Source organism: Elephas maximus, chromosome 6, assembly GCF_024166365.1.
Source record: "Elephas maximus indicus isolate mEleMax1 chromosome 6, mEleMax1 primary haplotype, whole genome shotgun sequence".
In the NCBI taxonomy this organism is placed as follows: domain Eukaryota; kingdom Metazoa; phylum Chordata; class Mammalia; order Proboscidea; family Elephantidae; genus Elephas; species Elephas maximus.
This window is the reverse complement of record NC_064824.1, coordinates 75,610,429-75,636,805: the sequence shown is the minus strand read 5'-3', so window position 1 is coordinate 75,636,805 and position 26,377 is coordinate 75,610,429. Positions and strand designations below refer to the sequence as shown.

General features: G+C 38.2%; 1 protein-coding gene and 1 pseudogene across 1 annotated transcript in view; one reads left to right on the top strand and one right to left on the bottom strand.

Moving 5' to 3' along the window:
- AGPS (alkylglycerone phosphate synthase) overlaps positions 1-26,377 on the bottom strand; it is a 166,153-nt gene that overhangs the window by 119,850 nt on the left and 19,926 nt on the right. Inside the window, exon 2 of the mRNA XM_049887540.1 lies at positions 9,447-9,536. Coding sequence (XP_049743497.1) covers positions 9,447-9,536 — 90 coding nt within the window. The remainder of the gene's footprint in view (positions 1-9,446; positions 9,537-26,377) is intronic.
- Positions 14,154-14,251, top strand: LOC126078628 (uncharacterized; annotated as a pseudogene).

Genomic DNA, 26,377 nt, shown 5'->3' with positions numbered 1-26,377 from the left:
ACCCACTAAGGTACAGTTATCTGTGTTTTCCCTAACCATTCACTACACACACACACTTCTAACATAAACCACTACAGAGCCCACAGTACTCTATAAGAGACTGTAGATGTCCTATGCTTTTAACAGCACTGTGCTGAAGTAAGGAGCCCTGGTGGCACAGCAGGTAAAGCACTCATCTACTAACAAAAAGGTCGGCAGTTCGAACCCACCAATTGCTTCGTGGGAGAAAGATGTAGCAGTCTGCTTCTGTAAAGATTACAGCCTTGGAAATCCTATGGGGCAGTTCTACTCTGTCCCACAGGGTCGCTAGGAGTCAGAACTGATGTGACAGCAGTAGGAGTGGGTGGGTATTGAAGTATAAGTGACTATCTGCTCCTTCCTATAAAATACGTATGTTGTACCTCCAAGGTGCAAAGAAAGAGAGAGAAACAGAGAAATGAGGACACTGAAAGGACAGAAAGTTGGTTTTCTGAGTTCAGAAGATTCATCTTTTCCCTCCAGATTTGAAAACCCACTCTACATAGCCAAGTTTCTACTGTATCAGGCATTACTCTATCATTTAAAATATAAAAGACTCGACATTTAGAATACTGGCAAATTTAATTTTTTAAAATAATATTTTGTGTTTCTGGTGAAGGTTTACACAGCAGTTTAAGTTCCCATTGAACAATTTCTACAAAAATTGTTCAATGAGGGGTGGGGCCAAGATGGCAGACTCGGTAGACGCTACCTCGGATCCCTCTTGCAACAAAGACTCGGAAAAACAAGTGAATCGATCACATACATAACAATCTACAAACCCTGAACAACAAACACATACTTAGAGACAGAGAATGAAAAAATACGGGGAAGCAGCGACTGTTTTCGGAGCCTGGAGCCAGCGTCCCAATCAGCGGATTTTCTGGAAAAACAAGTTTCCCAGGTCTGATATCTCTGCTTATTCAACAGAGCCCTAACTGACCCACAACAGGGAACTGAGGGCTGAAGCTCCCCCCAGACCACCTAGCCTCTTGCCTTAGAGGTCTAAGGAGGGTAACACCTACCAATCAGCAGAGGTACTTGCATTGAGGGCCTAAGGTACAGCTGCAGTGCCCTCCCACCAAGGTGCTACAGGAATAGAGACACACCTACCTCACTGACATTTGGGGGAAGCCTGTCAGCATCCTGCCCCCCCGGAGGGTGAACCCCAGCTGCTAATAGAATCTGGTGCACACAACTATCACCACTACTTGTCGAGGTAGATAGGTGTTAGGGTGCAGCACACACTTGATGACCCAAAATCAGATTCTACTCAAGAACAGTGAATAGACTCAGGCATATATATCTGGCAACAGCCCAAACCAGCTGCTAATAGGTCATAAGTAAGTCAAGGGCTACAACAAACAAGACAGCACAATCTAGTAGCCCATCCACGTATACTGAAAGAAAATAAAACAAGATAAGACTCAGTGAGCAATTACAGAATAAACTTTTTTTTTTTCATATCTTAGTGATGGCTTGGAGACAGCAGTAGATATCAAACCACATAAAGAAGCAGACCATGACAGCTTCTACAACCCCCCAAACAAAAGAATCAAAATCTTTCCCAAATGAAGATACAATCCTGGAATTATCAGATACAGAATATAAAAAACTAATTTACAGAATGCTTCAAGACATCAGGGATGACCTCAGAAACGAAATAAGGCAAACTGCAGAAAAAGCCAAGGAACACACTGATAAAACACTTGAAGAACTCAAAAAGATTATTCAAGAACATAGTGGAAAACTTAATAAGTTGCAAGAATCCATAGAGAGACAGCATGTAGAAATCCAAAAGATTAACAATAAAATTACAGAATTAGACAATGCAACAGGAAGTCTGAGGAGCAGACTCAAGCAATTAGAATGCAGACTGGGAAATCTGGAGGACCAGGGAATTAACACCAACATAGCTGAAAAAAAATCAGGTAAAAGAATTTAAAAAAATGAAGAAACCCTAAGAATCATGTGGGACTCTATCAAGAAGGATAACTTGCATGTGATTGGAGTCCTAGAACAGGGAGGGAGGACAGAAAACACAGAGAAAATAGTTGAAGATCTGCTGACAGAAATCTTCCCGGACATCATGAAAGACGAAAGGATATCTATCCAAGATGCTCATCGAACCCCATTTAAGACTGATCCAAAAAGAAAAACACCAAGACATATTATCATCAAACTTGCCAAAACCAAAGATAAAGAGAAAATTTTAAAAGCAGCCAGGGAGAAAAGAAAGGTCTCCTTCAAGGGAAAATCAATAAGTTCAGACTACTCAGCAGACACCATGCAGGCAAGAAGGCAATGGGATGACATATACACAGCACTGAAGGAGAAAAACTGCCAGCCAAGGATCATATATCCAGCAAAACTCTCTCTGAAATATGAAGGTGAAATTAAGATATTTACAGATAAACACAAGCTTAGAGAATTTGCAAAAACCAAACCAAAGCTACAAGAAATACTAAAGGAAATTGTTTGGTCAGAAAACCGATAATATCAGATACTGACACAACACAAGGTCACAAAACAGAACATCCTGGTATCAACTCAAACAAGGAAATCACAAAAACAAATTAAGATTAATTAAAAAAATAATGCTCATAACAGGGAATCATTGAAGTCAATACGTAAAAGATCACAATAATCAAAAAGAGGGACTAAATATAGGTGGCATAGAACTGCCATATGGAGAGTGATACAAGGCGATATAGGACAATACAAGTTAGGTTTTTACTTAGAAAAATAGGGGTAAATATTAAGGTAACCACAAAGAGGTATAACAACTCCATAACTCAATATAAAAGCCAAGAAAAACGTTAACGACTCAACAAACATAAAGTCAAACACTATGAAAATGAGGATCTCACAATTTACTAAGAAAAACGTCTCAGTACAAAAAAGTAAGTGGAAAAATGAAATTGTCAACAACACACATAAAAAGGCATCAAAATGACAACACTAAACACTTATTTATCTATAATTACGCTGAATGTAAATGGACTAAATGCACCAATAAAGAGACAGAGAGTCACGGACTAGATAAAGAAACACGATCCGTCTATATGCTGCCTACAAGAGACACACCTTAGACTTAGAGACACAAACAAACTAAAACTCAAAGGATGGAAAAAAATATATCAAGCAAACAATAAGCAAAAAAGAAGAGGAGTAGCAATATTAATTTCTGACAAAATAGACTTCAGACTTAAATCCACCACAAAGGATAAAGAAGGTCACTACATAATGATAAAAGGGACAATTGACCAGGAAGATATAACCATATTAAATATTTATGCACCCAATGACAGGGCTGCAAGATACATAAATCAAATTTTAACAGAACTGAAAAGTGAGATAGACACCTCCACAATTATAGCAGGAGACATCAACACACCACTTCCGGAGAAGGACAGGACATCCAGTAAGAAGCTCAATAGAGACACGGAAGACCTAATTACAACAATCAACCAACTTAACCTCATTGACTTATACAGAACTCTCCACCCAACTGCTGCAAAGTATACTTTTTTTTCTAGCGCACATGGAACATTCTCTACAATAGACCACATATTAGGTCATAAAGCAAACCTTTGCAGAATCCAAAACATCAAAATATTACAAAGCATCTTCTCAGACCACAAGGCAATAAAACTAGAAATCAATAACAGAAAAACTAGGGAAAAGAAATCAAACACTTGGAAACTGAACAATACCCTCCTGAAAAAAGACTGGGTTATAGAAGACATCAAGGAGGGAATAAGGAAATTCATAGAATGCAACGAGAATGAAAATACTTCCTATCAAAACCTCTGGGACACAGCAAAAGCAGTGCTCAGAGGCCAATTTATAGCGATAAATGCACACATACAAAAAGAAGAAAGAGCCAAAATCAGAGAACTGTCCCTACAACTTGAACAAATAGAAACTGAGCAACAAAAGAATCCATCAGGCACCAGAAGAAAACAAATAATAAAAATTAGAGCTGAACTAAATGAATTAGAGAACAGAAAAACAATTGAAAGAATTAACAAAGCCAAAAGCTGGTTCTTTGAAAAAATTAACAAAATTGATAAACCATTGGCTAGACTGACTAAAGAAATACAGGAAAGGAAACAAATAACCCGAATAAGAAATGAGATGGGCCACATCACAACAGACCAAACTGAAATTAAAAGAACCATATCAGATTATTATGAAAAATTGTACTCTAACAAATTTGAAAACCTAGAAGAAATGAATGAATTCCTGGAAAAACACTACCTACCTAAACTAACACATTCAGAAGTAGAACAACTAAATAGACCCATAACAAAAAAAGAGATTGAAACGGTAATCAAAAAACTCCCAACAAAAAAAAGCCCTGGCCCGGACGGCTTCACTGCAGAGTTCTACCAAACTTTCAGAGAAGAGTTAACACCACTACTACTAAAGGTATTTCAAAGCATAGAAAATGACGGAATACTACCCAATTCATTCTATGCAGCCACCATCTCCCTGATACCAAAACCAGGTAAAGACATTACAAAAAAAGAAAATTACAGAACTATATCCCTCATGAACATAGATGCAAAAATCCTCAACAAAATTCTAGCCAATAGAATTCAACAACATATCAAAAAAATAATTCACCACGACCAAGTGGGATTTATACCAGGTATGCAAGGCTGGTTTAATATTAGAAAAACCATTAATGTAATCCACCACATAAATAAAACAAAAGACAAAAACCACATGATCTTATCAATTGATGCAGAAAAGGCATTTGACAAAGTCCAACACCCATTTATGATAAAAACTCTCACCAAAATAGGAATTGAAGGAAAATTCCTCAACATAATAACGGGCATCTATTTTTTTTTTTTTTATGCAAAGCCAACAGCCAACATCACTCTAAATGGAGAGAGCCTGAAAGCATTTCCCTTGAGAACGGGAACCAGACAAGGATGCCCTTTATCACTGCTCTTATTCAACATTGTGCTAGAAGTCCTAGCCAGAGCAATCAGGCTAGACAAAGAAATAAAAGGCATCCGGATTGGCAAAGAGGAAGTAAAATTATCTCTATTTGCAGATGACATGATCTTATACACAGAAAACCCCAACGAATCCACCAGAAAACTACTGAAACTAATAGAAGAGTTTGGCAGAGTCTCAGGTTATAAGATAAACATACAAAAATCACTTGGATTCCTCTACATCAACAAAAAGAACATCGAAGAGGAAATAACCAAATCAATGCCATTCACAGTAGCCCCCAAGAAGATAAAATACTTAGGAATAAATCTTACCAAGGATGTAAAAGACCTATACAAAGAAAACTACAAAGCTCTACTACAAGAAATTCAAAAGGACCTACTTAAGCGGAAAAACATACCTTGCTCATGGATAGGAAGACTTAACATAGTAAAAATGTCTATTCTACCAAAAGCCATCTATACATACAATGCACTTCCGATCCAAATTCCAATGTCATTTTTTAAGGTGATAGAGAAACAAATCACCAACTTCATATGGAAGGGAAAGAAGCCTCGGATGAGCAAAGCATTACTGAAAAAGAAGAAGAAAGTGGGAGGCCTCACTCTACCTGATTTCAGAACCTATTATACAGCCACAGTAGTCAAAACAGCCTGGTACTGGTACAACAACAGGCACATAGACCAGTGGAACAGAATTGAGAACCCAGATATAAATCCATCCATATACGAGCAGCTGATATTTGACAAAGGCTCAGAGTCAGTTAATTGGGGAAAAGATAGTCTTTTTAACAAATGGTGCTGGCATAACTGGATATCCATTTGCAAAAAACTGAAACAGGACCTATACCTCACACCAATCACAAAAACTAACTCCAAGTGGATCAAAGACCTAAACATAAAGACTAAAACGATAAAGATCATGGAATCAAAAATAGGGACAACCTTAGGAGCCCTAATACAAGGCATAAATAGAATACAAAACATTACCAAAAATGACGAAGAGAAACCAGATAACTGGGAGCTCCTAAAAATCAAACACCTATGCTCATCTAAAGACTTCACCAAAAGAGTAAAAAGACCACCTACAGACTGGGAAAGAATTTTCAGCTATAACATCTCCGACCAGCGCCTGATCTCTAAAATCTATATGATTCTGTCAAAACTCAACCACAAAAAGACAAACACCCCAATCAAGAAGTGGGCAAAGGATATGAACACACACACTTCACTAAAGAAGATATTCAGGCAGCTAACAGATACATGAGAAAATGCTCTCGATCATTAGCCATTAGAGAAATGCAAATTAAAACCACGATGAGATTCCATCTCACTCCAACAAGGCTGGCATTAATCCAAAAAACACAAAATAATAAATGTTGGAGAGGCTGCGGAGAGACTGGAACTCTTATACACTGCTGGTGGGAATGTAAAATGGTACAACCACTTTGGAAATCTATCTGGCGTTACCTTAAACAGTTAGAAATAGAACTAACATACAACCTAGAAATCCCACTCCTCGGAATATACCCTAGAGAAATAAGAGCCTTCACACAAACAGATATATGCACACCCATGTTTATTGCAGCTCTGTTTACAATAGCAAAAAGCTGGAAGCAACCAAGGTGTCCATCAACGGATGAATGGCTAAATAAATTGTGGTATATTCACACAATGGAATACTACGCATCGATAAAGAATAGTGACGATTCTATGAAACATTTCATAACACCGAGGAACCCAGAAGGCATTATGCTGAGCGAAATTAGTCAGAGGCAAAAGGACAAATATTGTATAAGACCACTATTATAAGATCTTGAGAAACAGTATAAACTGAGAAGAACACATACTTCTGTGGTTACGAGGGGGGGAGGGAGGGAGGGTGGGAGAGGGTTTTTTACTGATTAATTAGTAGATAAGAACTGCTTTAGGTGAAGGGAAGGACAATACTCAATACATGGAAGGTCAGCTCAACTGGACTGGACCAAAAGCAAAGAAGTTTCTGGGATAAAATGAATGCTTCAAAGGTCAGCGTAGCAAGGGTGGGGGTTTGGGGACCATGGTTTAAGGGGACTTCTAAGTCGATTGGCAAAATAATGCTATTATGAAAACATTCTGCATCCCACTTTGAAATGTGGCGTCTGGGGTCTTAAATGCTAACAAGCGGCCATCTAAGATGCATCAATTGGTCCCAACCCACCTGGAGCAAAGGAGAATGAAGAACACCAAGGTCACACGACAACTAAGAGCCCAAGAGACAGAAAGGGCCACATGAACCAGAGACCTACATCATCCTGAGACCAGAAGAACTAGTTGGTGCCTGGCCACAATCGACGACTGCCCTGACAGGGAGCACAACAGAGAACCCCTGAGGGAGCAGAAGATCAGTGGGATGCAGACCCCAAATTCTCATAAAAAGACCAGACTTAATGGTCTGACTGAGACTAGAGGAATCCCGGCGGTCATGGTCCCCAAACCTTCTCTTGGCACAGGACAGGAACCATCCCCGAAGACAACTCATCAGACATGAAAGGGACCGGACAGTGGGTAGGAGAGAGATGCTGATGAAGAGTGAGCTAATTATATCAGGTGGACACTTGAGACTGTGTTGGCATCTCCTGTCTGGTGGGGGATGGGAGGATAGAGAGAGTTGGAAGCTGGCAAAATTGTCACGGAAGGAGAGACTGGAAGGGCTGACTCATTAGGGGGACAGCAAGTGGGAGTACGGAGTAAGATGTATATAAACTTATATGTGACAGTCTGACTTGATTTGTAAACGTTCACTTCAAGTTCAATAAAAGTTAATAAAAAAAAATTGTTCTATGACATTGGTTATATTCTTCACAATGTGTGAACATTCTCATTAATTTCTGTTCTGATTATTTGTTTCCATTAATCTAGTTTCCCTGCCCCTTTACATTCTCATCTTTGTTTTAAAGTAATTGTTGACCTTTTGGTCTCATGTAAGTGATCTTCTAAAGAAGCACACAACTTACAAGTGATATTCATTATTTTTTTAGCCAATTTGTTATTTAGCTACAAGGTGACCTCGGGGTTAGTTTGAAGGGTATCTCAGAGCAATAGTCTTAGGGAGTTCTCCAGTCTCAACCAGTCCAGTAGGTCTAGTTTGTTGGTTTGTTTTTCAGGAATTTGAGGATCTGTTCCACATTTTTCTCCCATTCTATCAGGGTCCATTTACTGTGGCCCTGACGGTAAATTTAATTTTCACCAGAAATGCTTTCTATCTAAATGACACCATTTTTCAACTAAGCCCCCATCAGCATACTGCCTAGTCATACTTACTGATGGGAATGAGAAAACAGATATTTACTTTTCATATTAAAAACCAAGTGTCAAATGTAACTATAACTTCACTAACATTAGTTTCTAATTACTATTTCAGAGGTTTTCTTTCATGTACAAAGCACGTGTAAGTCATAAAAATGGAATGCTGATGTTTCCAAGGAAATGAAATGAAAAACTTTAAGTTCTCAAAAAAATAACACTTTTTTCCTGACATTTTAACTTATTAAAATACCATGTAAGTTTTTTAAAACATTAACCAAAGCATATTAATGCCCAAAATTTATTAAGCCGAAGTGCAATACTGGAACAGAGTCATAACATATCTAACCCAGTTTTTTTCCTAGTCTCAATTTTTAATTTATTTTTTAGAGTCGGCATTCAAGTATCACATATCTGCACTCACTGCCCTTTCAAAAGTTGTATTAAAATTCAAAAGACAAACTGAAAACATCAGCTTTGGCAGGAGCAGTGCAATGTTGCTTAAAATCAACTAAAACTTCATTTTACAATTTCGTCTGCACCTAGGACAAACAGTAACAATACAAATAACTTTTAGAATTCTTATCAATATATTACCAAAAACATTTCGGAAATATTGTGAAAGCTATCACACAAATGACTGATCTTTCTTCATCACTTCTTCCCTGATACATGGCAGAAAATAATAAAGACACTATATTCACACAGAATTGAGACTGTACCACTTTCATGATAACCCACACCCAAAGGTGAACTCCCAAATTTAAAAAAGGAGTCACTTTCAATGTCATGAGATTGGGTGGTAGGGTAGATGTAGACCTTGTTTGGATCCCAATTCAACAAACTACCTAAAAAAAGTCCTTTTTGAGACTGGGGAAATGTGAATGTAGAATAGATATATAGGTGTTATAAAATTATTGCTGTTTAGGGGAGTATAACAATAGGCTTATCAAAAAATAATACGTTAAAGGATACAAAAAAATGTAAATATTTAGAGATGACATGATAATGTCAGGATCTGAAATACTATAGCAAAAAAAAAATGAAGCAATTATGGCAAAATGTGGAAAACTTTTAAATCTGGAGTCATTATATTATTCTTTTGTATGTATGGTTACAGTTTTTCATTGAAAGAAGGAACAAAAGAAAGAATAAACAAACCAGGGTTACCTTTTCCCAGTCAACTCAACTTGACCCTTCTTATTGATGAAGAACTTGGAATCATTATATCCCCATCCATTCCATTTCAGAACTTCTTGCCTAATGAGAACAAAAAAGCATATACATGAGACCTATGCTAAACATCTCCAAACTGAAAAGTATATCATTGATTATTACCTTTCACAATCACTTAAAAGGAGACCGTATGCCCACTAATACTGTATTAGCTTAAATAAAATGAAGTACATATCAAAATGTCTTTATGTTAACATTTCTAAATATAGAATCACTCCAAGGAGCAGCACCAGCTTCCTAGAGAGCTACAAACTCTAACGTAACGCATTCAAGGGAAGAAGAAAAAGAGGGAATAAAGAAAGTAAGTTTACAGTATAAATACATTTCACTTTGTACATGTTATTGAGTTTACACTGGAGGACGGTCTAAAAATTTTTACAATTAAAACTAGGAATTCACTGAAAGGAAACAAAGGTCTCCATATATTAGAAAAAAAATCATAATCATTAATTTTCTGCTATGATGAAAAAGACCAATTTACAAGGTGGATTCATTAGTAGATTAAAAATCTGAGTACTGAGTTTATAAACATTCTAAATTCTTCAACTTCCATGTAACTACAGATCTCTATCTTGACCTACATATCTGTCATGGATTGAATTACGTCCCTCAAAAAAAGTGTGTATTAACTTGATTAGGCCATGATTCCCAGTATTCTCAGGTTGTCCTCCATTTTGTGATTGTAATTTTACGTTAAAGAGGATTAGGGTAGGATTGTAACTTCCTTACCAGGTCACATCCCTGATGCAATGTAAAGGGAGCTGCCCTGGGGTATGGCCTGCACCACCTTTTATCTCTCAAGAGATAAAATTCACAGCAACCCCCAAGTACAACAATCATTGTTATCTTGAGTTCATTGTTGCAGCCACCATGTCAATCCATCTCACTGAGGGTCTTCCTCTTTTTTGCTGACCCTCTATTTACCAAACATGATGTCCTTCTCCTGGAACTGATCTCTCCAGATAACATGTCCAAAGTATGCGAGACATAGTTTACGATGACTGTATTAAGGGCACGGCTGCTAATGGAAAGGTCCATGGTTCAAACCCACCAGCAGCTCCTCGGGAGAAAAGACCTGATGATCTGTTCCTGTAAAAATTATAGCCTAGGAAACCCTGTGGGGCAGTTCTACTCTGTCATGCTGTCATATAGGGCCACTATGAGTCAGAACCAACTTGACAGCACACAACAACAATAATCTTTACAGGAGCAGATCACCAGGTCTTTATTCCCACAGAGCTGCTGGTCAATTAGAACTGCAAGACCTTTCCATCAGCAGCTGAGAGGTTAACCGCTGTGCCACCAGGGGACGGGTCCCAAAAAACCATTGCCGTGTAGTCGATTCCCACTCATAGCACAGCCCTATCTAGACAACAGGAAATCATTCCAGTATAGATGTTGAATTTGGCATGTTTACATGGCTTAACAATGAGAATCACTTTTCTTAAAATTATGTGTAGAATTTTTAAACAGTATTCCCAAATAATCCCAAGTAAAATGCTAAACCCTCACCGCTTCACAAGAAAATGAATCGAGGTGAGTAGGGAAGAGCTATAGCTCTACACTAAAAAGTGAAGAGACTGACATACTGAAAAATCTTTAACCTTAAATTTTCAAGTTAGGTCCTTAAAAAACTTCTATATTTTCAACTGTAAGCTAATGTGACTTTTTCCATCTTTTCATCCCAATCGGAAAATTCTTTCCTATGACATGGGCCTTCCTATATTTATACCAGCTTTCGTAGCCTTCCCAGAAGTTGAAGTATACACATTCAGAATGCATTTAAGCCCAAACCCAGTGTTACAGAGCTTAGATGGTATATAATTGACATCTAGATTACCCCCAAACCAATCTTCGGACATCTTCAAGATTTCCATGTGTTAAATTAAAAAGTAGATAAATTTCCTAGGCTTCTGGTTTTAAACTTTATACACACGTACCCCCCTCAATGTATGTACAATACACAATTTGTGATTACATTAAATTTTAAAATAATTTCTTATACAGAAGATAGAGCATAATGAGTAATTGAAGGGCATTACAGAATTAACATTTTAAAAATTAGAGTAAACCTTTTAACAGTCACAGAATTCTAAAACTAAAAAGGTCCTCAGAAACCACCCAAATCAACTACCAATTTTTCAGGTGAAGAAGTGCCTATAAGTTACAGCTAAGCTAGTGATTAGCCTGTGAAGGCTGACTCCCAGTCCTGTGATTCTTCCTCTTTAGAGGGGTAATATCTGAAACCCACTAAGTCATGCCCTCAGGTAACCAAAATGATTTAAAGCAACCCTTTCTTCATCACTTCAAGATTTTTTAAGGCACTCTTACGTGTTGTTATTATTATAGTCACTATTGTACACGACTTAAAAAAAATTTTTTTAAATCAAGGCATACGGTTGTTTCAGGCACTGTAAGCACTGAAATGAAGAAGACTGATCAAAGAATCACCAACTTTCCATAAGATCTAAATAAAAGTATGCAATTCTCAACTAACCCCAGAGGTCAATGAACCAGTCTTTTTCAGACATTCCACTTCTTACATCTACTACACCGAAATTAATATCTTCAACATACAAGACCCTTCTTAACTTCCTAACTGAAATAAAAACAAATGTTTTATAAATTTACACATCTGAGCCCAGCACCAAATGGTTTTTTACAAAAAGGTACTGCCTAGCATAACAAAAGAAAATGGAGATTTATAAAATAACATCACATATACACAAGGTGGCAGTATTCTCCTATGATATACACTATGTATATACTCAGCTCTCTGCATTTCCCAGTGCTGCTGTTCACACAATCTTTAACTGAACTATTAACCCAACACCAGAGAGAATCATTATGAGCATCAACAGCCCAAAGTCACTTCCTCTGAGGCGGGGCTTAGACATACCTCCTCCCTCCAACCTGTTTACCAATTCTGACACCAGTCATCCCTCCCACAGCACACTCTACTTCTCTGCTGAGTTCCATGATTTGTTTCAATGGGCACACAGAGCTCACAGACCACACTCACAGTTAGGGGATTACTAGGGAAACCACAGTTACAAATCAGGTTCAGGAACACTCAGGATACAGTTCTTCGAGTCAGGACAGCTTCTTCTTAGCCATGTCACAGGCAGTACTCTCACTGGCCCTTGGCCCCTTGGGCCAACCTGGTCTCTGCCCTGCTCGGGCAAATGTTACAAAGCTCTTTTAGCTCTGCCAATAAGTGCCCGGAGGCATCCCATTCAGCCAGGAAGCCTCCTGCTTGAAGATACTCAGCTCTCTCGCTCCATGGGTCAGCACACCCACTATAACCATCTTTCTCCATGGGCCAAGAAGCTCACCGAGCCATTTCCTGCCAGTTTCCTGGTTCTGCTGCCACTGCTTCTCTGCAACTGCTTCTCATCATCTCTCTCCATCTCTGGTGTTACTGCTCTGTTTCCTGTCTAGGAGGTTCTCCACACAGCGATCCCAGGTCCAAAGGACACGCTCTGCTCTCATCTCTTCTTCTTGGCGGTAGTCAGGTGCCCCTTTTCTGGGATGGTTTGCCTACTGGAATGGCAAAACTAACCAATCCCTTTGTTAGGTTTCCATACACCTGACTTGCATACTCCCAACCCCACAAGGGTGCCATGTTCCTTAATTTGTATTATTAACAAGCTGTCCAATCCTCCTGATGGCCTACAAGTACCTTATTTGAATAGTCCTGCCTAATCTTTTGGTGAGAGTTACAAGACAATGGCTAAAAGGGCCATCTTCAGTAATTCACTACACCACATCACTGCAAACCTTTATTCTTAAAATAGGAAATTTTCACTTTTAAGTCACTGTTTTCCCATCGGATTACTGTTTCTTAAACAGTAATAAATCCTAAGCATCCTGGTATAAATGCATGGTTTTTCTATCATTATTACTATTTTTAATCATATTTTTCACTATAAAATAAGAAAAAGAAAAAAATGTTCCAGTCTACTTTTATTTGGGGCTAATTTTTTTTTTAATAATAAAAAATAAGTTAAACTAGCTGATAAAAAAAAAAAAATTCCGAGTTCTAATAAAAGACACTTCACAGCTCAGTTCATATGAAAAGCAAATTTATACCTATCTTTTCCAATTTAACCAATGAGAAAAACATCATATGATCTCAGAGGTTTTGAAAAAAATAAAAATTGGAGTATGAAGAGCCAGTGCTGGATTTCTATCTCATCAGCCTCAGTGTCAGTTTAATTCAAATTAATTACACATGCAATGTATAGAAATTTTTAAAAAATCTTTGAAGACTTTTTGTGTCATTAAAATCCTTATTAATCTGGTTCTGTGCTTAATTACTTCAAGATTCAGACAATCTAACGGAAATCAAGAGTGAAATAAAAAATAAAAGTGATAAGAAAGTAAAGACGCCAGAATTAGATCAACAAGACATATCCCTAAAAAGATACGTTTCAGAAAATTCAATAAATAATATTCCTACTGACTTGTTTATTTAAAGAAAAGTTGAAGTTCCCAATTTTTAGGTTCTAATTTTAGAATTAATTTTTAGATTCCAATGGGAATCTAAATTTCCATTAGAAATACAAAAACCCAATGATGGGGGGAAACGAGAATTTTTTCTTAATTCTAAATTTAATGAAAAATGCAAATGCTTAATGCTTGCTTCAGGAGCACATATACTAAAATTGGAATACAGAGAAGGTTAGCATGGCCCCTACGCAAGGATGACATGCATTCGTAAGGTGTTCCGTATTTTTAATCAACTATGTGAGACCAAATGGTCAACATGTACCCAAAAGCAAAGATGAGAAGGCAAGGAGGGAAACGGAAGCTACATCAATGGAAACAGAACAAGCAGAATGGAAATAATGAGAATGCTGATACACAGTGAAAACTGTAACCAATGTCATGGAACAATTTATATAAAAATTATTAAATGGGAACCTAATTTGCTGTGCACACTTTCACCTAAAACACAATAAAAATTTTTAATGTGTATAATTACAATAAATTTATAACTGTGTTCATATCTAGCCCACCTAAAAAACCCAAACTTGCTGTCAAGTTGATTCCGACTCATAGCAACCCTATAGAGACCCTATAGGGCAGAAGAGAACTGCCCTGTAGGGTTTCCAAGGAGCCGCTGCTAGATTCAAACTGCCAACCTTCTGGTTAGCAGCCAAGCTCTTAACCACTGTGCCACCAGGGCTCCGCCTAGCCTAAAGTTCCTACGAAATTTCTAAAAACACAGTAGGAAAATTCCTGTCTCCAATGCTTACTGACTCAATCTGGCAGTGCAACTATTTCCTTTTCAAATAGCTTAGTAAAGTGAAATAATTTATGCATACTTAGGAGAAATCCTCCTTACAAGAAAGAATAAGAAAATCAAATGAACACATGGATAATCATGGCACTCAATTCATACTGCTACAAATCTCATGGTTCCAAGATTGCTACATCTGACTTAGAAAATAGATGAATGTTATAGGGTCGCTATGAGTTGGAATCGGCTCAACGGCACTGGGTTTGTTTGGTTTTTTTTTTGTTGTTTTTGTTTTTTTTTGGTATCAGGCTTTGATAGCTTAATACAGTCAAACATCTGGATCATACAATATTTCCTCTTGCCCTGATCTAAAATGTACCAACCTACGTTCTTCTGATTTCCTTGCCTTCCAACAGAAAGAAACAGACCAACTCAAATGGCTTAGAAGGTGCGACAATTTTATTTTTCATGATTTAGTTAACACGAGTCAGACCACCTAATGAGATTGACTCCAGGACCCTACCAAATATCAGGTTTCTGGACAGGTCAACAAGGTAACATCCTTGCTCTCTAGGCAGTGAGTCTTCTCCTTGCAACACTTTTAACTTGAACATAAATTTCAATCTTTCCTCAATATCCCCACTGTTTCTCTTACAATGCCACCACCAGCTGCTGTCCAGCTGATTCCTACTCATAGCAACCCTATAGGACAGAGCAGAACTGCCCCATAGGGTTTCTAAGACTGTAATCTTTACAGAACACTGTGATCTTTACAGAAGCAGGCTGCCACATCTTTCTCTCCCATTGATTGGCTGGTTGGTGGCAGAATGGCTGGTAGGTTCAAACCACCTACCTTTGGGTTAGCACCTGAGCGCTTTAACCACTGTAGCACCAGAGCTCCTTCTTACAGCACTAGTTGCCATAGTAAAAACTGGGCCTTCTGATGTAATAAGTGGTTAATCAATTTTCTAATTTTCACCAATGTGATGGTGTAAAATAGCTTAAATTTGAGGTTTAAGAACACAGAAAGTTGTTAACAAGAATATGGAGAATAGGAACCCACATACCCTCTTGATAAGCCACTCTACAGAGCAATCATGTATAGTACTAAGTTTTCACAAGTATTGCCAATTTAATGATGACCCAGCTACACTACTCCTAGGTACATATTCTAGATAAGTGAGTACACAGGCCCAAAGGGGACATGTCTGACATACTCCCCAGAGCATTGTTTGTGAGTAGGAGTGGCTAGAGGTATCACTAGAGAAATGGATGACTGAAGTAGTAAATGCAGCAATCAGAAGCAGTGAGGTTAATAAAAATACATACAGAAACATGAAGAGATTTTTAAAACTGTGGTGAACACAAAGAAAAGGAGAAACAATAAGATCTACAGCACAAGAGCATTTTAGCAAATTAAAATATACACCTAAGTAACAATGCACATTTTACAAAACACATATATATATATATATATATATATTTAAGAATATTCATGAGTGCCCACGGGAGGAGGGGTGGATGGCATTAAGAATCGGAGACAGAGGAAAATGGAAGTAAGAGAGACCTTGCATAGACAAATGTCACGAAATAAAGAAGTATGATTATCCCAATTCTCTAAACCTCGGGCAAAAAAAAAAAAAAAAGGTAGAATAATTTCTATTTAAAAGCATAAAATCTGTAAAGACATTTTAAAAACCCAGTGCCATCAATTCCGACTCATAGCGACCCCATAGGACAGAGTAGAACTGCCCCGTAGAGTTTCCAAGGAGCACCTGGCAGATTTGAACTGTCAACCCTTTGGTTAGCAGCCATAGCACTTAACCACTATGCCACCAGGGTTTCCGTAAAGACGTTTACAAGTATTTAATAAGTAAAAATCTTATAACTGTCCGCTTGAGACTACACCCAGAGACAAATGTGTGCCTAAATATGCTCACCCTTGAATCTTAGTTCCATTTGTCTCTGTTTCAAGAAAACAATTCTTTCTTTAGTGTATGCGCAAAAATTCCATGACGGCTTGTTATAAAATCCTTAATTAGATTTTTAGCTACCTCTACAATTTTTTTTTAATGATAGAATTCTGTTAAAAATGAGTTCGTTTCAAACAGATATCAAACAAAATACATACTTAAGTCCCTACAGTCAACTTTTCATAATTTGTAAGAAATTAGCACTTTGAAGAAATTCTTTAATGCCCGAATTCACAGGTCAAATGTTGCATCCCAAAGGTCTAACTCCTTTCACTATACTTCTGACATATAGTAAGAGTTAAATAAATTTCTCTCTGAATAAATGAACCAAAGAAGAAAAGGTAATGTATACGTATTTTTTTTTAATCTTATAGACAGAGGCACAAGGAAGAGAGAAAGCCTAAGGGACAGTAAGGAGAGGCCAGCCTTACACATTGGCAAAATAACCTGGTACTCTACTGCAGGTTCATGGGGCACCTTCCCTTACCCCCAACCTTCTCTTACACACTACCAAATTCTACCCACCCACCCAGCCACTCCACGGGATAAAGACCTGGCAATCTGCTTCTGTAAACATTACAGCCTAGAAAACCATATAGGCAGACACAGATTACACCCAATAAGCAAAGTAAGCATGTGCTTAGGGCATCAACAAAACAAGGGCACCAGCTGTCCAAAGCAAAGACTCATAGATGCCAAGCAGAAAGGACACAAGGAAAAGCAAGCACACAACAATGATTCAAGAAAGGCTCAATTCATTATCTTTATTATATACGGAAGTAGATTTTGTTCAGCAGCTTAATTGTGACAAAATCACTGAAGAATCTGTTAAGAGCAAAGAAAGAAATGTTTTTAATTATAACACATTAGAGATGAAAGATCTATCTAAAAATAAAATACAGTAATTCGTTGTAGTATGTTTCTGATCACTACATTTCCCTTTATGACATCTTTTCATTTGTTCATTTATAATCATAACATTTACTATGAAACAAGCATGCAAACTGAGGTATAAGCCATTTAAAGCAAAACTGGTAAAAATTGATTTTTCGTTATGGGAAATCAAGAGAATTTTACATTGTTGAAACAACTAAAATTCACTGACTCATTTCTTTTGTTGTAGAATATGTGGAATATTCTTTTTTGTAGAAAATGTGGTATGTAATAAAACTCTTAATGCCTCGTATCCACTAGAAATTTTATAACCCAGTTCATCTCATTCCACTAAATTGGCATACGCCACTTTTGTGTTCAACAGCTAATATAGTCACATTTAAAAATCAGTTATATCATGGATAGCTAACACAAACACACATATACATATATATTTATCTAACTCACATATCCCATATAAATGCGTAAGCAGAGGAGGGGGCACCACAGATTATTCCTGCTTAGGGTCCTCAAATGCCTTATCCAGCCCTGCCTATGAGGCACTTCTACTCTGTTACATGGGGTCACCATGAGTTGAAATTGACTCGATGGCACCTAACAACAACAACAATCACTTGTACCTTTAGTAGTATATATTCCAAATATTGTGTGCTAAGGCAGGCGGGCATGCACATACACACTCAAACTTGGTTATCTGCCATTCTGAGGGCCTGGAAAGGCACAAGCATCCTTTTACCCTCAAGTGTTGGTCTATATAATGATGAAAACAGCCCAAACTGGTATCAGGGAGTTAGCTGTCTTAGCAAAAGACAAAGAGCAAGGATGTATACTTCGCTTGGCTACTTCTGATCCTTGGATTGTACTTTGAACGTCATGATTTGTTCCGTCCACTGTCCACTTGTAATCTAGTCAATGTGACAGTTTTGGCAACCAATCCCAGGCTTTCCCTACCACAACTGGGAGTATGCCAACTCACTTTCACTACTCCATCCCTTCTTGCTAGGAATTGGAAGAGGAATTGTATTACAAGCTGATTATACTCACCAATCTGCAAGTAGCCAATGGCCATTTCTGGTACAGCCTTGCAATTCCGCAGAAAGTATTAAACTGACCAGAACAAAAAATATATATATATGAATGTCTCCCAAAATCCTTATGTTCTTTACCACAGAAACCCAGCCTCTGATTTCCCTTTCTTAGTTGTCATCCAAGGGACAGACCACCAATAGCCTTGGCAAGACCCTGAAAATCCATACCTGCTTGATGTACACAGTATTCTTGTTTTAATAAATGTTATCTTTGCTTAAATTAATATTATTTATTATAATAATAAGAAGCCCCTTCTACTTTAAGTGATAGGCAGTTGAGATTATTACTTTCATTCTGGAAAACCCACAGAGAAAAACGAACCACACACAGTTTAGGGGAGAGAAAAAGAAATATTAAAATTAGTACCCAATCTTGGGAGTGTAAAAATCACATTGGGTACTTATTTTAAAATCATGTCTCACCAATGATTAGAATCTCTGGCAGCAGGGTCTCAGGACCCACATTTTAAACAAGCACTGCCAAGAAATTCTAATGCCGTGCCATCCACAGACCACCTTTGGGTGAATGCTGGCTAAAGACATGAGGAAAGGTTGAGAGGAGAAGCCTCATCTGCTGAACAGCCACAAAGGATATAAAGCCTAATGCAAATGGTTTTAAATCAAATTGCTCTCATCCAAGCCTTACCAAAATCAGAAGAGGAGTCAAGTTAGGGAAAAAAAAAAAAAGACAAAACTTTAAACTCAGTGACTTGCAGCAGGAGATGAATCTAAGTAATTCTGAAACAAAGCAAATGCAGCAAGAGGGCACTCACCACGTAGAAGACAGAAGAAAAGGGATAACAGGAGATGGAGATTGGGTACATGACAGGGGAGGCATCACAGGTCTATACCCAAATTTTACAAAGAACTAACCTAGAATGGGAGTCTCTGGGTGATGTAAACCTTAAAGTGCTTGGCTGCTAACCAAAAGGTTGGAGGTTCGAGTCTATCCAGCAGTACCTTAGAAGAAAGGCCTGGCAAACTACTTCTGAAAAATCAGCCGTTGAAAACCCTATGGAACACAGTTCTATGCTGGCACACATTGAGTTGCCATAAGTCAGAAAAGACTCAGGCAACTGGTTTAACCTGGAATGGGGAGTGAGAGCTATAGAGGGATTATATTTTCTGATTCAAATTTTAAGGAATCTGATCTGATACAGGACCCTTTCCGGTTTATACATGTTAAAAGTCTTACAAAGCATAAAAATTAAAACAATTATTCATCAAATAACTTGTCTTTAGCACAAGGACATAAAAAAAAATATTTACTCAAATTTCAATATATGTAATTACCAAGCCACATACCAAGTAGACTCAGTGATGTGCCATGGTTCCTAAGAACCTCGGAGAAGAGCTTCAAATGAGAAACACCACAACAGTGCACGATAGTGATACTCAGCCTACCATGCAGTACTAGAGGTTACTGATGCTCTTTGGTTTTCTTCCCTTCCTCCCCAATACATAAGGTATTTATCAGAAATATGTTTTTGCTAATAAAATGTCATTGTTTTCGTTGAGTACCTCCTACCTTTTGATGTGCTTCAACCTTCAAAAACTATTTCAGCACTGGATTCTTACTTCTTTCTATGCCATTTGCTGCAATAGTCATAATCACATACTACTGTAAAGCTAAGGGCTTTACAATCATTATCTCATTTTCTTCTCATAACAATCCTGCAATATACGTGTTATTATGAGAAAACAGGTTCAGAAAGATTCAGTAACTTGCCAGAATTGCACAAACATTGTATGATACAGCCAGGACTTTAATCGTGATCATCTTACTGCAACACCCTTAACCACCAAGTTATGATTTCAATATACTGATTGCCACACAAGGAACACAAAGTATTACAAGAGCTCAGAGAAAGTAAGTAGTGTTCATCTCTTGCTCAGAGAAGGCTTCACTGTGGTGACATCCAAACTTCCAATTGTTTTGGAAAGTGGTAGAAATTCAACAGTCAAGCAGAAGCAGAAAAGCACAAGGGCTTTCCCATGCTGTTGAGTAGCCCAAACTGGCCGAAGCATAGAGCATATATAAGAAAATCAGGAAGAGCAGCAGAGAGCCCTGAATGCCAAATTAAAGAGATTAAGCTTTAGTATTTCAATAATTAATAGGGAGCAATAGACAAAAACAATCCATTCCCAATATCAATGAAGTTTTAAAGCCACCGAAAGTAGAAATCTAACAGTCTGCTTTAAATTTTTGCTGACTCTCCAGTATGGATAAAAACCCAATGCTTTAACACAGCATACACTGTCCTTTGGAAACCCTGGTGGCGTAGCAGTTAAGTGCAGTTCAAATCTGCCAGGCGCTCCTTGGAAACTCTGTGGGACAGTTCTACTCTACAATGTCCTTTACAATCTGGCTCCAATCTACCTTTTTACCTTCTTTAACAGCTATTCCTCCAGTCACACTAAAAGTTATCACAATTCCTTATACACACCATGTCTTTTATGTCTTCATGTCCTTGCATTTGCTATATACCCCCATCTGAAATGCCGTTTTCTCCCTAGAGAACTCTTATTTAACATCAAGAACCAGTTCAGAAGTCACTTCTCCTATAAAACCGTTGCTATCTTAAGGAGAATTTATGGTACCTTCATTTTTTTTTTTCTGTATACATTGATTATAGCATTGACAACATCGTATCTTCTACATATCTGTCTATATATCTCCACTGAACTGTCGATCATTTTTGTCATGTTAAAATGCAGCACTGCACCAACAGGCAGCAAATGTTCACTTTCCCTGAACAAAAATTGCAGGGGAGAAAATGTGAAACAATTAAGATTTCATCTAGGGTGTGGCAATGAAGAAAACACAAAGTATCTTGAGAATCAAAGGTAACAAAATCTATATGATTTGCCAACTGACTGGATAACGGATTGGGAACATAGCTCACCAAGGTCTTATGACTGAGGTGTTGAGCTCAGGTAACTAAATAATGATGGAAATGAATAGAAATATTGGAGTACTGGGAATAAAGGCTAAAATAATGGCCTAATACATGCATACTAAGTTGGAGAAACCAGCAATATGTTCAAATACAAATGCCCAATAATTGAAAATGTGAAAAATCGGGGTTGAGAAAATTCGAGATATTACCTTAAAAGTTCCCATAATAAAGTTGAAAGTTATGCAGTCCAAGAGGGTGAGATTACCAAGGAAAAAAATGTAGAAGAACTAAGATCCTCAGGAATTTGTGAATTTAGGAAGCAGAAGGAGAAGTCAAGAAAGGCATGGCCAGAAAGGTAGGATGGGTAGGAAGAAAACGAGGAGTATGCAATAACATGGGAGCTAAGGAAAGAGAGAAGAATATCTACCAGGTATAGGGAATTCTTCAGGAAGATGATTAAGGATTTTATAATTGGGCTATTGATGGCCTTTAAAGGGGCCATTTCAAATGAGTGATATAGGCAGAAAACAACTTCAGAGAGTTACCTGAGCATGCTTTTCAGTAGCAGAAAGTCAGCAAAGAGAACAAGATTGATGACACAAAGGGAAAATAAACAGGCTAACTCACTGAGCAAGATTCTGGAGATGGAATCATCAAAAATGATGAGCAGATGATCTGGCTGTGACATCTTTGAATGTACTATAGTCAGGGTCAGTTCAGCTCATTTAGCCACCAAGGCAGCTATTTTTGCACTATGATCACTAACACCTCCTCTTCCAAGGAGTATCTGATTGGAGCAATGCAGACATGTGGCTCAGATACTGGGAACAAGTGGGTTCAACTTGCTCTCTGCAATGGGCTAAATATCCCGGAGGAGTGGAGTGGCCATATCTTGCCACTGGGACAGGAGAGCAGAGAAAAGCTGATCCACTTACAGAAGCATGCAGCAGAATAAGAAGTGATGCTAGCAAGATAACTGATGGCTCTCCAGTTCTTAATTTTAATTTCTTCCTGAGGTCAAGCTCCATTGCTGTCCTTGGGTGCTCCTGCTGTTGTTAGGTGTCGTTGAGTCGCTTCTGACTCATAGTGACCCTACATACAGCAGAACAAAATACTGCCCATTCCTGTGCCATCCTCATAATCATTGATATGCTTGAGCCCACTGTTGCAGCCACTGTGTCAGTCCATCTAATTAAGGGTCTTCCTCTTTTTTGCTGACCCTCTACTCTATCAAGCATGATGTCCTTCTCCAGGGACTGGTCCCTCCCAGATAACATGTCCAAAGGATGTGAGACGAAACCTCGCCATCCTCCCTTCTAACGAACATTCTGGTTGTGCTTCTTCCAAGACAGATTTGTTCACTCTTCTGACAGTCCATAGTATACTCAGTATTCTTCACCAACACCATAATTCAAAGGCATCAATCCTTCTTCGGTCTTCCTCACTCCTTGTCCAGTTTTCACATGCATGTGAGGCCAATGAACACACCATGGCTTGGGTCAGGCGCACCTTAGTCCTCAAAGTGACACCTTGGCTTTTTAACACTTTAAAAGCAATCTTTTGCAGCAGATTTGCCCAATGTAATGCACTGTTCGATTTTGTGACTGCTGTTTCCATGCGCATTGATTGTGGATCCAAGTAAAATGAAATCCTTGACAACTTCAATATTTTCCCTGTTTATCATAATGTTGCTTATTGGTCCAACTGTGAGGATTTTTGTTTTCTTTATGTTGAGGTGTAATCCATACGGAAGGCTGTGGTCTGTGATCTTAATCAGTAAGTGCTTCAAGTCCTCTTCACTTTCAGTAAGCAAGGTTGTGCATCTGCATATACCAAGTTGTTAATAAGTCCTCCTCAAATCCTGATAACGTGCTCTTCAGATAATTCTGCTTCTTGGATTATTTGCTCAGCATACAGACTGACTAAGTACGGTGAAAGGATACAACCCTGATACACACCTTTCCTGACATTAAACCACACAGTATTCCCTTGTTCTGTTTGAACGACTGCCTCTTGGTCTAAGTACACGTTCTTCATGAGCACAATTAAGTGTTCTGGAATTCCCATTTTTCACAATGTTATCCATAATTTGTTACGATCCACACAGTCGAATGCCTCTGCATAGTCAATAAAACACAGGTAAACATCTTTCTGGTAGTCTCTGCTTTCAACCAAAATTCATCTGACATCAGCAATGATATTCCTTGTTCCACACCTTCTTCTGAATCCGGCCTGAATTTCTGACAGTTCTCTGTTGATGTGCTGCTGCAATCGCTTTTGAATGATCTTCAGCAAAATTTTCCTTGCGTGCGATATTAACGATACTGTTTTATAATTTCTGCATTCAGTTGGATCACCCTTCTTTAGAAGTGGTACAAATACGGATCTCTTCCAATCAGTTTGCCAGCTTCTTGGCTTAGATGAGTCAGTACTTCCAGCATTTCATCTGTTTGCTGAAAACATCTTAACTGGTATCCCGTCAATTCCTGGAGCCTTGTTTTATACCAATGCTTTCAGAGCAGCTTGGACTTCTTCCTTCAGTACCATCGGTTCTTGATCATATGGCAACTCCTGAAATAGTTGAATGTTGACCAATTCTTTTTGGTACAGAGACTCTGTGTATTCTTTCCATTTTCTTTCGATGCTTCCTGCGTCATTTAATATTTTCCCCATAGAATCCGATATTGCAACTCGAGGCTTTCATTTTTTCTTCAGTTCTTTCAGCTTAAGAAATGCCAAGCACGTTCCTCCCTTTTCGTCTTCTAACTCCAGGTCTTTGCACACTCCATTATAATACTTTGTTTTGTCTTCTTGAGCTGACCTTTGAAATCTTCTGTTCAGCTCTTTTACTTCATTTCTTCCATTTGCTTTAGCTACTCTCTATTCAAGAACAACTTGCAGAGTTTCCTCTGACATCCATTTTGGTCTTTTCTTTCTTTCCTATCTTTTTAATGACCTCTTGCTTTCTTCATGTATGATGTCCTTTACGTCATTCCACAACTCGTCTGGTCTTCAGTCATTAATGAATATTTAGTGCATCAAATCTATTCTTGAGATGTTCTCTGAATTCAGGTGGGATATACTCAAGGTCGTACTTGGGCTCCTGTGGGTGCTCCTATACTCTTATAATAAACACCCTTTTTCTGCTGTAATCTAGCTCAAATTAATCTTTGTAACCAACAGTCCTAATACACTTACCAAAAACAAGAATTCCTTTACAGAAAAATTATCAATTGGATAAAATTTAAAGGCATGCAAGGCAACCTAAAACATACTTCCTGAAAACAATGAGAGATGGAGGGAAAATTTTGGAAATAAAATGAATATGAGACTAGCAGTCAAATAGCAGGCTGATACTTTGAGAAGCTGAAGCAGATAAATACTATCTGAAATCAAAACTAACCAAAATATTAAAAAGGCAGAACCTTTCCGAAACAGATTTTACTTCAAAAGTGAAGCTGCTCTGGGGTCTTAAATGCTAACAAGCGGCCATCTAAGATGCATCAATTGGTCTCAACCCACCTGGAGCAAAGGAGAATGAAGAAAACCAAGGTCACACGATAACTAAGAGCCCAAGAGACAGAAAGGGCCACATGAAGCAGAGACTTACATCATCCTGAAACCAGAAGAACTAGTTGGTGCCCGGCCACAACCGATGCCTGCCCTGACAGGGAGCACAACAGAGAACCCCTGAGGGAGCAGGAGATCAGTGGGATGCAGACCCCAAATTCTCATAAAAAGACCAGACTTAATGGTCTGACTGAGACTAGAGGAATCCCGGCGGTCATGGTCCCCAAACCTTCTGTTGGCCCAGGACAGGAACCATTCCCGAAGACAACTCATCAGACATGAAAGGGACTGGACAGTGGTAGGAGAGAGATGCTGATGAAGAGTGAGCTACTTGTATCAGGTGGACACTTGAGACTGTGTTGGCATCTCCTGTCTGGAGGAGGGATGGGAGGATAGAGAGAGTTGGAAGCTGGCAAAATTGTCACGAAAGGAGAGACTGGAAGGGCTGACTCATTAGGGGGAGAGCAAGTGGGAGTACGGAGTAAGGTGTATACAAACTTATATGTGACAGTTTGACTTGATTTGTAAACGTTCACTTGAAGCTAAATAGAAGTTAATAAAAAAAAAAAAGGAAGCCGCTGATTTACTCTGAAATGCAACAAAAATATGATAGCTTAATTGTGGACGGAGAAACGGTTGCATTGATGGATAGATATGTGATAAAACAAGCACAGTAAAATGCTAATGGGTAGAATCTAAATGTTTGGTATAAAGGCGTCTATTATAAAATTTAACTTCATACATGTTTTAAATTTTTCAAAATAAAATGCTGGGGAGAAAACGAAGCTGCTGACACCATAATCCTTAAAGTACATCACCTCATATAAAGAGATCTGCCTGCACTGTAAGTGGTAACCATCTTAATAAGCATGGAGTTTGCAATACTTACTGAAAACAATAAATGCTTTAAATTGGTACATGCAGGCCAGTTGTCTCGGCTCTCCCCACTTGTTACCACCCCAGAGACCCAGGCAGGGTTTCCTAGGCTCCCTGTGGTCATGTTTTGGTTTCTCCTTAGAGATGCAACCTAAACATCTGATTTCCTTTTATATGAATTTCTGGAAAGCTGCTTTTTTTTAAATTATAAGATACAAATTTGCTCAAACATGAAGCAATCTTTCTCCTAGGATTTCTACAATTTCCAATTCTTTATTCTTGGTCAGAATAAAGTCCAAACAAGCAGTTGCCTTTTATT